At 38.3% G+C, this 17,548-nt stretch overlaps 4 protein-coding genes across 5 annotated transcripts; 3 read left to right on the forward strand and 1 right to left on the reverse strand.

The window, feature by feature from the left end:
* Positions 1–514: 514 nt before the first annotated feature.
* Positions 515–10,907, forward strand: wcy (WW domain-containing adapter protein with coiled-coil wacky). 2 transcript variants are annotated; one of them, XM_068300182.1, is made up of 15 exons: positions 515–755; positions 1,098–1,636; positions 2,405–2,441; positions 5,305–5,716; positions 5,787–6,059; positions 6,124–6,198; positions 6,267–6,342; positions 6,589–6,674; positions 6,742–6,837; positions 6,902–7,365; positions 7,435–7,802; positions 7,869–8,443; positions 8,507–8,688; positions 8,887–9,014; positions 9,080–10,907. In XM_068300182.1, exons 2-15 carry the CDS (start codon positions 1,596–1,598, stop codon positions 9,156–9,158), a joined length of 2,892 nt encoding a protein of 963 aa, XP_068156283.1. In that variant the 5' UTR covers positions 515–755; positions 1,098–1,595; the 3' UTR covers positions 9,159–10,907. The 2 variants fall into 2 exon arrangements, with proteins under 2 accessions (XP_068156283.1, XP_068156291.1); XM_068300190.1 differs by having other exon boundaries at positions 516–755; positions 8,507–8,676.
* A 1,176-nt stretch (positions 10,908–12,083) lies between these two features.
* Positions 12,084–13,574, forward strand: LOC137586613 (ribokinase). The gene is made up of 3 exons (XM_068302715.1): positions 12,084–12,453; positions 12,512–13,063; positions 13,118–13,574. The coding sequence occupies exons 1-3, from the start codon at positions 12,395–12,397 to the stop codon at positions 13,437–13,439; spliced, it is 933 nt and encodes a 310-aa protein (XP_068158816.1). The 5' UTR covers positions 12,084–12,394; the 3' UTR covers positions 13,440–13,574.
* Positions 13,575–13,732: 158 nt separating this feature from the next.
* Positions 13,733–14,360, reverse strand: LOC137586615 (translation machinery-associated protein 7 homolog). The gene is made up of 2 exons (XM_068302718.1): positions 14,247–14,360; positions 13,733–14,182 (listed from the first exon to the last, which is right to left on the reverse strand). Exon 2 carries the CDS (start codon positions 14,155–14,157, stop codon positions 13,963–13,965), a length of 195 nt encoding a protein of 64 aa, XP_068158819.1. The 5' UTR covers positions 14,158–14,182; positions 14,247–14,360; the 3' UTR covers positions 13,733–13,962.
* A 264-nt stretch (positions 14,361–14,624) lies between these two features.
* On the forward strand, positions 14,625–17,003 carry LOC137586614 (lanC-like protein 3 homolog). The gene is given in 3 exon segments (XM_068302717.1): positions 14,625–14,871; positions 14,970–15,112; positions 15,114–17,003. Coding segments are annotated over 2 exon segments (1,260 nt in total). The 5' UTR covers positions 14,625–14,871; positions 14,970–15,070; the 3' UTR covers positions 16,332–17,003.
* Positions 17,004–17,548: the final 545 nt, after the last annotated feature.

A 17,548-nucleotide genomic window follows, 5' to 3' on the forward strand; every position in this document is an offset into this window, starting at 1 on the left:
AAGCTCCTGACATGTGTACAATCCTACAACTAAAAACAGTCCCATAAGCTTAAAGCAAACTGGATAATGATAATAAGAATTAAAGTACTGAATGTTGTCTTTTGTTGGAAATTATGTTACCACATAATTTCTATATTGGGACTACTTGGCGACTGTATTGAACGTTAATTATTAAGCACTAATTATTTGAATATTGCACCCTTCTTAGCATTTGGCAACGCAATGCCCAACACTTTAATTCAAATGTTTGATTGAGAACGAACTAATTTTTAGTATTTTCAGTGTCAAATAAAATTCAAAGAAAAATTAATTTAAAAAATATATAATATTTGAATTTACCGCTCAGACGCATTTCACCACAAGAGCATTTTACCATAGTCACGTTTCACCACATCTGTAGTTTACCACAGCCACATGTCACCACAGTCGCACTTCACCACGAAACATATCGATAACGCAAGCGATAGGCAATATGCTGGCGCCATCTGCAGTTCACCATGATGTCTGTGAAAAAATCAAAAACTCAACACAGCCGTGCCGACGAAAAGAGTGCACAAAGCGTAATGTGAAAGAATTGAAGGAAAAAAGAAGAAAAAAAAATCATCAAGTATAGAGGCCAAAACGCAGCAGTCGAGGGCAAAGTTATTCACAAAATTTTTAACATTTTCAATTTAATAAAGGCACGGCGTGCTAGATAAAAGTGCAGGCAAAGGAAAGCAGCAAGCCAAAGGCAATAACAAGACACAGAAATTGCGGTAAGCCTTAAAATACAAAAGAAGAGCAAGAGCGAGAGACTACGGAGACGAGACCCCAAAAAAGAGGCGAAAAGAAAAATACGAAGAAGCGACAACGACACACACACACACACACTGGCACGCACGCACACACACACATACTCCAGTGAAAAAGTGCAAGCCGCGAAGCGTTCTTCAAAAAGAAGAACACAAACCCAAAAAAAAAAACAGAAATTATTACAAAATCTTTGCAAATTGTTGATAAACATTGCTTGTTGTTGGTTTTGACTTATTGAATTTGTTGTTAAACACAATTTCTTTGTGGCGTGTTTTTGTTTCTCGTTTTTCCGTTTTCTTTACCAGGCGAAATCAGCCAAAGCCGACACACACACAGGCACATTCACGCACCACACACTCGCACACACACATACAAGCGCGCGTGCCTTGGCAGGTGAAGAGCAAGTGAGAGGAAGGCAGGAAGGCGGTGGAGGAGGTGGAGAAGCTGGTGCTGGAGGCGCCAAAGGCCCCCAACGCCCCTATAAATCAAATACCTGCCGGCTGCTGCAGGATTTGTTGAGGATCTGTTTAAAGTTAAGCTGGAGGATAGGAGGAAATCAACCGCAGCGACAACGACATCATCATCCAGTTCAACTAGTTGTTGTAGTTCGCATCTGGTTCTACAGCTGGACCTGGTGGAGAAGCGCAACCAGCGGCAGCAACAGCATTATCAACACAACAACAATACAAAGTGAAGCGGCAGAGAGTAACCGCAGCAGCACCAGCTACAGCAACAACAATAACAACAATAAGAAGCTTTATCAAAGGGGCAGAAGCAGCGTATTTGGCGAACATTTTGCATTGATGGTAATGCATGCTAGAAAACCGCAGCGTATGAACGATGGGTACGAAAAGATTTTTGACTTTATTTTTTCTTGGTGACAATCTGAACCAGTTGTTTATATTAAATCTTTCTCTCTCGCCCCTCCCCCTATGGTGTTTTTCCCCCTAGTTGCCACGCCCCAGAGTAGAATTAACGGCTCAATTTGTATTTCTGCCTGCACTTGCAGCAAAAGCAGCACCAAGCAGGCAGGCAGCATCGCCCAGTCTAAACTCTCTTTTTTTTCTTTGCTCAGTTCTTTAATTCTCCACCATACTTGCATGTCACTTGCATACTCTCAGCTGACAGCAACGTTTACCGTTCATTCAATTGGCAACAGTGTTCCCCTATTATAATTTGATACGAGACCAGATCCAGTTATCCAAAGATTAGACTGGTCAACTTTTCAATTACATACATATTTAGCCTAGTTAGAGTTAGAGGATAATTGATCCCTTTTAAAACTACTAAAAAAAAAGATTTAAAGATGAAGAGATTTAAAGGGTCTACTTGTTAATAAACGAAATTTCCTTTAATGACTCTCATTCATTCTTGTCCTCCATATTAGGCTTATGTTAAATGAAAATATCTGTATAATAATACCTTTGAGTAACCTAAAAATTAAAAATAATAGTATATCATGGAGGAATTCAAGAAACCTAATCCCTATTATAGAACATCCCTATTTAGAATAGTTTATATAACGGATCAACCTTAATATATCCTAAAAACAGGTTATACTTTTATTCTTAAACGCAAGTTCTAATTAATTTCTTTTCCTTATCTTTTACAGGTACTTTGAGAAGCATACCAGTCACACATCCTATCAGGTGAGCAGAGATAATACGAAAACTCTACTAAAAACGAAATTTATTGAAACCAATGTCAATCCCAGTTATTTTACAACTTTATATATTTATACCAAGATTGTTCTGAATTTCAATTTCTATATAGAAATGAACCTATGCATTTGCCAAAATTGTAAATGCATCTAAAATGATGTTCTATATTGTGTGCGGAATTGAGAGCAATCCTGTATATATATATACAGAATTTGTTAAGTACTAATCCAATTTGATTTCCAAGTTATTGAGTTTTTGTGTAGTTGTTGATATTATTATTTGTTATTTAGCTTCTATGGTTGTGTGTTGTAGTTAATTCCATAAGGAAAGTATCAAATAGCCAATGAAAATCATTTCTTGCATATAGTTTTATAGTAATTCTGTTGTCCCTTTGTTAATAACTAATTAATGAAGTGCACCGAATTTATGTTTTTGTCTTTTATTTTCTATGTAAGTTGGCGAAAATTGTATATGTTATTTGTATTAAGTTTGTTTATGTTTTCAAATTTAATTTAGCTCTCTGTGGTGTGAGAGTGTGCAAAATGTATGTGCATGTATGTATGTGCGTGTGTGTGTATCTTCCACCTTAACCCTTCCACCATGCCATGACTCTTGTATACCCCAACTCTCTCTCTCTCTTCATCGGCCATGCCAAATGCCCATTCATTTTATAAAACTGATCAAAAGAAAACTTAAAAATTTGATTTTCCGGATCCACCGACCTTTCCTTCCTCCTTCATTTTTTGTTTTGTTTTTGGAAACGCGGCCTTTTAGCAAACCGAGAATAGAAAAACCCAAACTGATACTCTAACGCAATCATAAAAACAAAAATCAACTCACAGACATATGGATTATATATATGAACATAACGTTAAACAATTTAATCGCCAAATTCAATTAAATAAACATTAAAAAGGAAACAAAGTATTACACACACACAATCAAGGGATAACAGTAAAAACATAAACGAAAAGACAACAAAACCAAAAGCCAACACCTATTATATCACTTAATAAATTGATGACCAAGCTAAAGCAATAATTAACAAACAAGAGAAACCTAATTAATATAAAAACGCACAAATTAATAACATAAAAAAACAGCTGCCTAAGCGAAGCAAAATATAATCAAACATTAGAGCCTTAAATATATCAAAACAAAACAAAAAAATATATATAAACCCAAAAATCCTTAGCAAAACATTAACACAAATGTGCCTAAGCCAAAAGCAAACTCATCTAACGGTAAACCAAAAGCGAAGTTAAATAATAACAAAAGAGAGACCCACAAAAAGAGAGAACGAAGAACTTAATCCTACACAAGAAAGCAACAGAACAACAGCCATCAAGATTGATATCCTATTGTTCACGACGCACTCCACCAGGACATCTATGACGAGCAACAGCAGCGGCGGCAGCAGCAGGATTAACACCATGGCCGTCGATTTGTCTCTGGTAGGAACACCGGCGACATCAACAACAGCAACAACAACATCTTCCAATTCCAACAGCAACCACATTAGCCACAACCTTAACTTGAACTCCTCCAATTCCACTTCAAACCATCATAATCATCACAATATTAACAGCATTAAAGCAACAATCTCATCATCATCATCATTATTATCTACATCCAATTCATCCTCTGCAATGGGCCACTGTCGTGTTGATGTAAGTAATCAACAATATGAAGATGGTGACACAATTAAAACTATCAAACAGTCAACGAAACAAAAAAAATATTTAAAAAAAAAAAAACCAACTATAAATCAATTAAATTTAAAAATAAAAAGGCTCCATATATACATGTATGAGACTGAAATCAAAACAAATTCATCTTATAGTTAGCCTATCCACACAGTGAATTATGTGAGTTGAAATGTTAAAGAATTCATCATCTGGAAAAGGAGAGATAATGTCTATTTAAGTGATCATTAGCCTGAAAATCTTGTGATCGGTCACTGATTAAAGCCTTCAAAAGGCTACAGTTTTTCACACGTTTCTTCAGAAAACTTGGATCGAAATTCGATCTTCATTCATTGTTATCACAACGAATTATTTCTGGTCTTCAGACTGAAACTCGAGCAGACTATTGAATATAGTTTGAACCGTAGAATTTGGAATCTGATATAATCTACTCTCTCCCTCTCTGTATCTCTCTGAACTGAATGTTTTCTTTAAGCAATTTACCAAATCATTTGTGTGCATAGGCTTTGTGGTCATCTAACTATACATATCATAAAAAAAAATACAATTTTTGTTTAATTTTTGAACATTTGAGGAAATTATATTTACTACATATTTGTTATTATTTTGGTTTTTTGTGTTATTCGTTTTTCTTGAAAACAAACTCACTTCCCATTTTTTTTTTTTTTTGTTTCTTGTTAATAGCGTTCTATCACAAAATTATGACAAAATTATTCCCAGAACTTCTACCCCTTCCCCCACCTCAAACAATAGAAGAAAAACAAATATAAATTTTTATTGAATATCACATTATGTTTTTAATTGCATTGGCATTTTTGAGACTCCCTTGGCCCTTGACCTTTCCACATATACAACCCAAAATAACAGCAACAACAACAACAACACCACCACAAAAATTGGCTAAACGTAGTTGAGAGTTTATCACATTTCTTTATGCAGTTTTGTTTTGTTTTTTATTTATTTCGTTTTTAAGTAGATTTAGTTAAATTACTAACCAAACAAATTAATAAAACAAAATCAAAAAAAAAAGAGAAGAATAATGAGAGACACACACGAAAGAAAAGTTTAAATTAAAAAAAATGTATTGAATCTTTGAAGAATTAACAAATAAACCCAAATCCAAACTCTTCATATTTTTGAATCAGAGCTCAAAGTACAGCAGTTCAAAGCGCGACTATGAACGCGATCGTTCTTCCAATTACCGCGATCGTGACATTTCGCCAGGCGGTGGAGGTGGTAACAACGGCGGCAGCGGCAGTGGAGGAGGCAGCGGCGGCAGTGGCGGAGGCGGAAATAGCGGTAACGGAGGCGGCGGACCATTGAATAATGGCAACAGCTATCGTTCACAATCACCCGACATCGATTCACCATCATCGCGTTCACATGATATAAGAGAACGCAACGATCATCGTGGTGGTGGAGGCGGCAGCGGTGGTGGTGGCAGCGGCGGGGGTAGTGGTGGCGGCGGACGTGGTGGCAGTGGAGAGCGTTATAGTTTCATACAGAAAATGCGTGATCGTGATCGTGGTGATGTCTACAAAAAGGACAAATATTCCGGTGAGTATTTAAAAACCCACTCAACCACCCACAAAAGCCGTATAAAACTAACTCCTCTTCATATTTACAGACAAACGTGATCGTCGCGGTAATGATCGTGACTCAGAATCCTATCGCACCAATCATGACAGAGATCGCCGCGGCGGCGGCGGTGGTGGAGGAGGCGGCGGCAGTAGCGGTGCCAGCAGCGGTAAATTGTGCTCTTCATCCCGTGAGAACGACAAACGCTCCGGCTCTGATGACCGGGATCGTGAGCGTGATCGCGATTTACGTGATATGCGCGATAAGCGAGATCGTGGCGCCGATCGTGACAGAGATATGTACAAGAAGGACAAATATGCTGGTGAGTTCCTACTCAAATCCATCCGTGTAACCAGATTTCATTCCAATTCCAAATACACTTTTAGATAAACGAGAGCGCAGCGATCGTGGCGAACGTACGGCACGTTATGGCGACTGGAGTGAGCATGTTAGCTCGTCGGGTAAGTTCACTGATATATACCACATACATTTATTTTTATTAAAATAGCATTTTCTTCTCTTCTAACAGGGAAAATGTATTACTACAACTGCAAAACGGAAATTTCCCAGTGGGAAAAACCTAAGGAATGGGTGGATAGAGAAAGGTAACTACGAAAATCTTCACAAATATAATGCCTATTGATTCGTAACGTTCGTATTGGCGTCGACTTTCTGTTGTCTTGATTTACTTAGTCTAAACATAATAGATTGCCAAACTCTGCACTAAAATTTGTTTGAAATTCCTATTCTAGCCAACAGGATTTATGAATCTTTTGGCATAGACAATAAGAAACGAATCCTTCATGGATTGAACAATTTATATAACTTTGTTTTCTTTGGTTACCATTTAGAAATTTGCCGCGTGATCAGCATCGTGAGAAGGACTATCGCGATAAGGAACGAGATCGGGATCGCGATGATCGCTTTTCAAGATCGAGTAAGTGATTAAAAAATGAATATAACTATTTATGATTTTACTATATGGGTATTCAATTTGATTTTAGCTTACAAACATTCCAATTCTTCGCGGGACAATTCACGACTGAGATGGAATTATAATGATGATGGTGGTCCGCCTAGTCATCGAAGGCGTGTAGATGGTAACTGAGTCGATTTGCTTTACACTACGCGTATGCTAATTGTATTCCCGTTTCTTTTTGTTAGGTCGACATAACGATAATGCTGATATGGATATCAGTGGCGATTCCACGCCCACCTCCGAAGCCAGTTACTCCCTGAGTGGAACGCCGACCACACATGGCGGTGGCAATGGAGGGGGAGGTGGTAGTGTAGGCGGCGGTGGCAACGGAGGTGGTGCTGGTGGTGGATCTGTTAATTCAGCATTAAATGATCAACAGTCATCGGTGATTGTGCCCCAAGGATCGATGCCCAATAATTTGGGTAATGCCCTGCCACGTTTGGCTTCACATCCCAATGCGAATGCGGCAGCAGCAGCTGCTGCCCTCCATTATGCAGCAACTGTGGGCGCCGGTGGAGTGGTTGGACCAGTGAGCAGCGGCGCCACAATGTTGCCCACCAGCGGATTGGCTTCAGTGCCGCCCAGCATTGCCAATAGCAACAGTAGCCTTAGAAACTCAGTTGTCGGCCACATTGGCTCCACATCCAGCGTAAGTGGGAATTTTCTTTAACTTGCGTAAAGAAAAACTACAATTTCTGTTTCTCTTTCCTTCACATAGACAACTGTGCCAACGTTAGCATCTCAGGAGCATCATATAAACTCGAATGCGTCTGGCCCGCCAGGTGGTAAACTGCTGTCGGGTGGTGGTGTAGCTGGTGCTGGTAGCGTCGGCGGTGGCAAAGATCAATCTCTACTCAAGCGACAGATGATGCATATGAGTGTGCTGGATGTGACGGCGGCGCATCATCATCATCATCATCTAGTAACCACCAGTGGAGTCTCGGTTGTAGTCGGTGGTGGACCAGGCGGTAGTTCTGGCGGCGGAGGCGGTAGTAGTGGTAGCAATGTTGCGTCAACAGATGGTGTACTGAATCATGCCTATAACTCTGTCAATAATGTGAATGCCAGCAGTTTAACTAGCCTACGGTAAGTTCGATGTCCATTTCTCCTATCCTCTCAATTAAATATAATAATGTTTATACTTTCATGCAGAGAGAACAATGTCAACTCACCGCTTTATATGCCACATTCGCACCATAGTCTGTCGCCATCGCTGAACTACACCAAGAGTCCTATACCCACCATTGTGGGCGTGAGTGTTGGACATGCGAACAATGTGAATCCCAGCTCCGCATATACCTGCAATTCAAATTTTGGCCTCAAGACTGTTGTTGATGTCGGTGCGGTGGGTGTGGGTGTGGCCACCTCATCGGCTGGCGGGACTAATGCTGCAGCGGCTGCAGCTGCGGCAGCAGCAGCGGCAACAGCAGCAGCCGGTGCCGGCGGCATAAATACGGTTGTCCCAGGCCTGGGCACTGTTAGCGGTATCAGTGTGATCACCTCAATGGGTAGTAATTGCATGAGTGGAAGCAACAGTGCGGTCGAGGGTCCACCAACACCCACCCAAGAACTAGATATAAGTGGCTCAGCTTTAGAACAACAGCAGCAACAGCAACAAGTGGTTGCTGCAGCAGCCGCTGCAGCAGCAGCTCTAGCAGCTGCTCAAGTTTCGGTCCAACAGCAACAGCAGGTGGCAGCGGCGCAACAGGCTCAACAACAAAGGAAACGTAAGTTCATTGAAGGACACTCTTTCAGTCATATGCTCACAGCCTTGTTGAATGACATTTCAGTGGATGGCGTCGCTTCTGGTACTATCAGTTCACTGCAAAGTTGCGTGGCGACTTCCGTGCAGGCTGCCAATCTCCGTGGACCCGAAATATCACCAAAACTGGCAAAATACTTTCGTGCTGATTTGATTGCACATGTAACCAACTGGCAGGCAGAGATATTAGAGCGTCAGGTAGGCTTTGAGGTAGGATTTGAATTTGTAATCCCCATAAGGGAATCTAACCATTGCGCAAACTAATCCGTTAATCCAATAGAAGGACTAACCATTGACTAACCATTTAATGACATACTAACCGCGTTACTGGTTTTGGTTAGATTGCCTCAAATAAGCTTTTAAGCTGAACTAAATAAAAATTTAATCACATTTCTGCTCCTTTAATAGGCGCAAAAGTGCTGCGAGGACACGCACATATTTGGGGACCTCAATTGCACCAGGATCTGTGCTGAGTTAAAGTGCGCACGCAGTTTGGTGCGCAGCACAGAGATCAATGCCACACTACAGGAACAGAAGTATGCATAATTATATTATTATATTTACATGAAATTAGTATTAATGTTGTATACTTCTTTTATAGAATTATGTATCTGCGCCAACAAATTCGCCGTATTGAGGAGTCGAAGACTCAGAACGCTTTCATGTCGGACGATACTTAGGATCAGGAGCAGGTTAGGCTGCGCATTCATCGTAAGCTGTCAGTTAGGCTCAAAAAGAGCATATTCTGGCGCAGCTGATGATGATAATGTTGAGTGATTGATTGATTGGCTGATTGGCTGATTGATTAGCTAGCAAATGAAATCAATCGATCGATCAAGCAACGACATAAATGTGCAGCATGTGACCTGCTGCTCATTCAACTTGCACTCGTTCCGACACAACTCTGCGCCTGCTCCTCCAGCTTCATCGGATTGCATTCAATGTTCATGTTCTTGTCTTTACTTGGCCCCTTTTTGGATATATTGGCACTGTTCAATCCATTAAAATAAGGCCAATGATTAGACAAAAGGATGCAACAACAAAAAAACGATACAAACACACACAGATACACCAACACACACACACATATATATATACATATACATATATATATACATATACATATATATATACATATACATATATATATATATATACTACTCGGATGTTCAACAAAATCGGAGTGAAAGGAAAACGAAAAAACAAAAGAGAGAAACTAAAAACATAATTTATAATAATTAGCAAAGCATAATTCAACATAAAAACAAAACAAAAAAGAAAACAGAAAAACAAAAACACTATAAAATAACAACTAAAACATAAGCAAGAAGCAAAAGCGGCAATTACAAGTACAGCAAAATGAGAAGAAAAATGAGAAAAACACCAAAAACAAACCAATAAAAGAACAAGCTGAAACCCCAGTTGAATATATAGATAAATGGCAAACAAGAGAGAAACCAATAGAAGCCAACACACAACACAGAAGCAATATGGATAATGCCTCATCATAACGAATCGACAAAAACAAAAAACAAAACCAAAAAACAAAGATAAAAACACACACAAAGTCAAGTCAACATAGTATACTCAAAATGGAAAGTAAATGCTATATAGACATATAGTGTATATGTGAAGACAAATTGTATATTTACAAATTGAGAAGGAGAGATAAACCATTGAATTGTTCAATCAATCCATGTTGATAATGTAATAGCAGCGAATATATTGTCCTCATTTATTTTTTCAATACCAGAATGTTGTTGATTTCGAATCAATTTCGATTTTATCCAATGAACTTCATTTTTCTTCTGTCGATAATTTGAGTTCTTAATTTTTTGAACAAATTATTAGAATATTGTCAATCATTAACGACTGTTAAGCTAATTGCAGATGTTTGAAGAATTAACTCGGTTTATTTTGAACAACCTTGGCTAAATTGATATAATTTTGAGGTCCATCCGAATCGATTGCCTGTGGGACGTTTGTTTTTATTGGTTAGCAAACTTCATCCGATTACAGTAAATTTGGTCTATATAATGCAGATCATATCATATAGGGAACAACAAATTCGCAATGAAATAAACCAAAGCTACGGCCTAGCCGAAGTTTACACACAGTGCACCTCTAATTGTTCAGTCATTCAGAAATGGCATAATCGATATAGTCAAAAAGCTCTCTCTCTAGCAGAAGCCAAGAAAATATTAACAATTTCTAACAAATTTAAACACGCTTCAACCCTCCAAGGAGGGTTTTTGAGGCATTTAAACGGGTTGGCGATAAATCAAGGAAATTAATTGACTGTTAGATTAATTTTATTTTCTAACTTCTCTCTTGTGTTGTGTCTCATGTGTCAGCCAACCAATCAAACAAAACAAATTGTCTCATTTATCTATTAAATTGTTCTATTTTTTTTCGCCGCTTTAGTTAAATGTGCTTACTTTTGTTTTTATTATTATTATTATTATATATATATATATATATATATATAAATTTTTTTTTTTTTTTTTTAGTCCATACAGCAAAATTTTGTATTTATTTTTTCGAAAATTTCAAATTGCATACACTTGTTTTTTTTTACGCATAATTTACATCTTACATAAATATACACAATAATGTATACCTATGAATTAATTTTTTTCTGTTATTTAAGCAGCGAAGTATAAAACAAAGAAATAAAACTAAAACAAATTTGCAAATGCCAATTGCAAAGAATGAAAGAAACGATAAAGAAAAATTGAGGACAAAGGAAAAACCTAACACGCATATTTAAGTGTAATTTTGAGTTTTTAATTTTAATATGTCTAAAAAAATTAAAACAAAAAAGTTAAGAGGAAAAAAAACAGCAAATGCTAAAACAAAACAGTTTAATAACGATAATGCTAATAACTACTGTAGATATATATACGTATATATATATTTATATATATGAATAATAAATATATATTAGCTAAGCGTCAGAACCGAAAAATAGAAACTTTTATTATGAATTAATTACAAACAAACATCAACCAACTTTGATTTTCAATTCGTTAAGGGGTGATTAAAACAAAAGAAAGATGGTTTTATTCTGCACGATGTCATTTAAAACAAATGTAAGTATGTATAAGTGGAGCAACGTAAAACAATGGATTTCAATATTGTTGATTTCGGATACGACAAAATTGTTTCTTTCCATTTGCTTTTGTTTTTGTTCTAAACATTTTCGTTGTACATTCCCTCCGAATCTGTGTACCCCCCCGAAATGTCAATATTTCGAGCTATTTTCAACTTTTTCCTTCAACCTCCCACCAGTAAGTCTTTGAAGTGGCCTTGCAATTTTGTGAATCCTTATAGTGACATAGATAATTTTCAGAACTACTGAGCCGAAAATCTGCAATTTTTGATCGAATCCTCTCCGAAAATATTTTCTCGATCCGGTCTATGTGGAATTTTTTAAAATAAAAAATCGTATAGTTTATTTTCAATAGCCGAGTGGATATAGTTTTATTATAAATCCGATTAGAAATAGCCAAATTATACGTTTAAACATTTTCCATAATTGGCAGATAAAGGCGCGTTTGTTCTGATTACCGTTAATGAACCGTTTATGTTGTGAAAAGAAAATCCGAAACGCGTTAGGGTATTTTTGAATCAAATTGCAATCGAGTACCCCAAATGCGAATGGATCTCAGAAACAGCTGAAAATTAAAACTGATAAGGCAAACACTTCCCCTCTCTCTTTCTCTCTGACGACCACAGTATGGCAAAATTTAAAACTCATTTCATTTATTTGCCATAAAACGATAAGAAAATACATACGTACATAAATGTCATTCAATAACAAATTCCGACCGAGTGCAAAGCAAATGCAAAACTAATAAATCTGAACAAGGAAAATAAAAAAACAAATATAAATAGCAAAACAAATCAATATACAATGAGCGATTCCACAATAGAAGTTTTGGTATTTGGTTCAGCCATAATTGATTTCATATGGTAAGTTTCTCACAGATTTGGATAAAGCAAATCTTATTTGATTCTCTGTTTCCCTTAGCTACACTCCAAGACTTCCGCGACCTGGTGAGACGCTACATGGTCATAAATTCCAAAAAGGATACGGTGGCAAAGGAGCCAATCAATGTGTTGCCGCCGCCCGTCAAGGCTCTCGTACTGCATTGATAGCCAAACTGGGCGATGATACTTTCGGCGCTGATTATCTTCAGCAATTACGAAAGGAAGGCGTCAATGTGGACCATGTAAATCTGCTTGAAAACCATACCACGGGCATTGCGCAGATTGCCGTCTCCGATGGCGGTGAAAATAATATCATCATTGTTGTGGGTGCCAACAATCAGCTTGGCTCTGATGATGTGTCGCTTGCGATGAATGTGTTTAAGGAGGCCAAGGTGCTAGTCTGTCAGTTGGAGACACCGCTGGCAGCCACAGTCACAGCTCTCAAAGCATTCCGGCATGGTGTTTCTATAGTGAATGCAGCTCCAGCCATGGAACAGACACCCAAAGAGCTTTTGGAATTAGCCAGTATATTTTGCGTCAACGAAAGCGAAGCGGCCCTTATGACGCACGTTGACAGAATCATTGATATTAGGTAGGTATCCCGCCTAGTAGATGAAACAACTTTTCTATCGATTCCTTCTTACAGGCAAGCAGAAGCAGCTATAGCTCGTCTCTTTGAGATGGGGGCAAATACGGTAATCATTACCTTGGGTAAATTGGGTGCCGTGTTTGGTCACAAAAAAACGCCAACGAAATTTGAACATGTTCCTGCCCCAAATGTGCCTGCCGATAAAGTAGTGGACACTACGGGTGCTGGAGATGCCTTTATCGGTGCTCTGGCTCATAACTTGGCTAGATATTCGAAACGATCGCTAGGTGAGCATATTGCAGCTGCTTGTGCAGTGGCCTCACAATCAGTTCAACTGCCTGGAACCCAAGCTAGTTTTCCACATGCCACGACTTCGTAAAGAGCATCCACATCCACTCATACGCCCACGACAACGCGGCATTATTAATGACGGTTATTAAATGATATCTACTTAAAGTAAACAATTTTTTTTAATTTTTGTTACGTCCAAATAAATTAATAATACATATATGTAGTTGACCACGCCCCTTTTTCGAGTTCCCTCGAAGGATTCAACTAAGTAGGATAAATTGATTTGGCTTAGGAAGGGAGTATCTCAAGTACTGATACATACATACATACATATGTGTGGATATTTAATCTTGTAACATCCTAGAAGACAAACTGGCTTAATACCGTTAAAGGAATTACCTGAAGATAATTCTTTTTATATTTATTTATAAATCGTAAGTAAAAAACAGAAAAACTATAAATGTATGTGGCTCACTTCCGTTCGAATTTGTATGTGTGTGTGTGTGAGTGTGTTTTGTCTGTTTTTGTGAAAATTACAAAAACTCTAAAACTCTGATCAATTGTACGCAGTCCATGGATGTGAGTGTGGTGTAATGATTGGGTTTGCCTGATCATTTCTTGCCCGATTTTTTGATGCCACCACCGACAAGTGGACCCTTTTTGGAGGCATTCGCCTTGGCAGCATCGAGGGCCTTCTGCTGTTCCTTTTGTTTTTGCTTAAATGCCATATCTTCGTCATCCAAATCCTTGGCGTCCTTTTTAGGCGCTTTTAGTGGCTTCTTTTTGCCTCCCTCACGACCAGACATGATTGCAAGTATTGTCCTGCTACGGCTAAAGTGGAAAAATTATTATTTAGTTGAAATAGAAGAAAATATACAGCATGCCCGTGACGTACCTTTCGTTTTATCACGTTTTTTTGCTACCTTTCTTTCCGTCTCTCTCTCTTTCTGAATTTTTTCCAATTTTGCTCGATATTTTGATCATTGCTCGATTCTGCGGTCTTTTGCTCGATTTTTCTTGCAGTCGTCAAAGACAGCTCTGTCAGTTTGGCAATTAAATAGCTAGATCTAGCAACTTTTCAAGAACTTGGAACCTTTGCCACAAATCTGTTTTTAAATTTCTATAGCATGTTTTATAATAAGCGGCTAATAGGTAAACAGAGTTTAGTTTTAAAAGTCATTTAATTTAATAGGAGTTGGTATTTAAATAACACACTGTAGCATTTTTTCTCCCAAATGTAGCGTTCTATTATTGTGGCATCACTAACGTGTCGCATCACTACAGCTATCCCTTTACCTTAGTTGTCAATTATTTTGTTGTTGCTTTATTTGAATTGAATTTTTGTCGGGCGGTAGAAAATTGTATATTTTATATACTCCGATAGCCGAGGAAATAATAATATTTGGAATTGATAAATAATAACTATAGAACTGGTAAACACATTGGGAGTCGAAGGACAATTGCAAGGACATATTCAACAGGGGCCAATTCGCCGCCGCTGTCGCTTACACCTGAAAAAGGTAAGCAAATAAGAGGCCGCACCCAGAAAAAAATATTTCAAAAGCCGGCAAAACTTAAATATATAATTGATTTGCTTCTCATTTTTATTATTGGCCAGGCACAATTGCGCACAATCTTGCCTTAAAAACCGTGGCACAGAAGGGTTCGTTGTCGCCCCAGACAGACGACGACGACAACAACAACAACATAGACGACGACATGGAGCGGCGGTACTTAAAGAATCCGTTTCCGGATTTCACTGGGGGGTGAGAACACGCCATTTGCTAGCGATGAGGAACACATCAAGAATCTAATTTGCACCTATGTGGATGCCATATTGGAGCACTGTCATCCCAATAACGATGAGGAGGACAATCGAGGTGATTTGTACGTGGGCAATGCAGGAATCGCCTTCATGTTCTGGAAACTGGCTAGCTGCGAACAGACCCGTGATCTTTATCCGGCGTTGGAGCACGGTTCGGCCTTTATACGCAATGCCAAGGCCAATGCCAAGCGATATAAGAAACGTTCTGCCGAAAGATATTCGTTTCTGTGCGGCAATGCTGGCATCTATGCCGTCTCTGCTGCCATCTCTCAAGCTGTCAAAGATACCGAAGAGCTCTCCGACGATTTGGCGAACTTCAAATCGGGCATACCGTCCAGCAAAGAGTTCATGCACACCAAATATGGATGCGATGAGATTCTAGTTGGCCGTGCTGGTTATCTATCGGGTTGCTATTGGTTAAACGATATACTGCCTGAGAAAAAAATCACTGATGATGATCTGGTATCCATTTGCCAGCTAATTGTGACCAGCGGACGGGAATATAGCAAAATGAATAACTCACCATTGCCGCTGATGTATCAATACCATGGCACTGAATATCTAGGTGCTGCCCATGGGCTATGCGCCATTCTCCACATGCTGCTGGACAGTCCCTGGTTCCGTACAGTGCCCATATCAGCACCAGCTGCGGAATTACGTGACATTAAACGATCTATTGATTACTTTCTCGAACTGCAGGACAGTGAGGGCAATTTTCCTGTCGCTCTAGAGGATTTACGTTCGGGACGGGATAAACGATTGGTACACTGGTGCCATGGAGCACCTGGCGCTGTCTACATGTTGGCCAAAGCGTATTTAATTTTCAAAGAGGATAAATATCTACTGTCCTTGCGTCGTTGCGCTGACTTGGTATGGAAACGTGGATTCCTACGCAAGGGGCCGGGCATCTGTCATGGTGTCGCTGGCAATGGTTATGTGTTTCTCCTTCTATTCCGACTGACCAACGAAATGAAGTACCTGTATAGGGCACATAAATTCATGGAGCTTTTAACCAATTCGGAGTTCAAGCAACGGGCACGTGTCCCAGATCGTCCACACAGCCTGTACGAAGGTGTGGCCGGGACAGTTTGCTATTTGGTGGATCTTCTCGAACCGGAGCAGGCATATTTCCCATTTATGGATGTGTTCCACTAACAGAATCCATCATCATCAACAATCTAAGACCATTCTACATTATACATATTTGATTATGTTACTGTGTGACCTCCACTACTTAACAAGCTCAACGATCAGGGAGTTCCGGCTCAATGTCATCATATACATACATACATATATATGTATATACATAACATATATATGTATATATATTTTCTAGTCATTTGTGTGTGTGATTTTTGCCTCGTTTTTATCGTTTGAATTTGCATCACATTGTTGCCTCACGTTTTATGTTGAAATCCCAATAACCAAACCACTGAATACCTTAACCTTACCCACTTATAATACCACCCTCCCCCCATTACGACATCACCCATACCCATATTACGATCTCAGATCTCAGATTGAATGTAGAATTCGTTCTTAATACCATTCTCATATCAAAATTCTATGTGCTTTAAGCTAAGCAATTAACATACTTGCATACATCTTATACATATATATACATAATATACATATATATAATATATATATATATATATATACATTATATTTATATACAATATATACTTGCGAGACATTCACATACATATATATACAATATACACATACATAGTGTGCTTTATACCTACGGTAATCCGATAAAATTCGAGCTCTAAATTATATTGTCAATAAAAATGCAATCAAATAAAAAGAACTGCTCAAACCAAATGCGCTAAAAAGAAATCCCTATTTCCAATGTGAGTGGGTGAGTTAAATTTTGTTTATCTTTTAAAGCAAGGACCACATCGTGAATTTGAAAATATCACACATACGACATGTTGTTCCCCATTTTCAAACGAAAACTTGTTACATTAAAAGCTTTAATCAAATGAATGCTCTTTCTTTCTGCCTCCCAATTTCAAATTAAAACAAAATCAATTGAATATCTTTAATGTGATTCAACTTCTCAATGCTAATTATACAGAGATTTGAATTTGTTATGAATCATGATAATTGCTATAGTTAAACAATCACATTAAGCAAAAAAAAAACAAGACAAAAAATTTGATCCAGCTAAGAACTGCAAATGACAAAAGCTAAAGTCAGCCTATTAGATAACACGCTACGGATACGGATATGTATGACTAGACCATGTTAAACTTGGATGCATATCTAATATATAGCTTAAAATGTATATTCTGGGCCCATAAATAACTAAACCCGTTCAGTTAGTTATGGCAAAGGGGAGGGGGCTGGGGAACGTTATTGCAACT

The sequence above is a fragment of the Drosophila tropicalis genome, unplaced genomic scaffold, assembly GCF_018151085.1.
Source record: "Drosophila tropicalis isolate 14030-0801.00 unplaced genomic scaffold, ASM1815108v1 contig_158, whole genome shotgun sequence".
NCBI classification, from domain to species: domain Eukaryota; kingdom Metazoa; phylum Arthropoda; class Insecta; order Diptera; family Drosophilidae; genus Drosophila; species Drosophila tropicalis.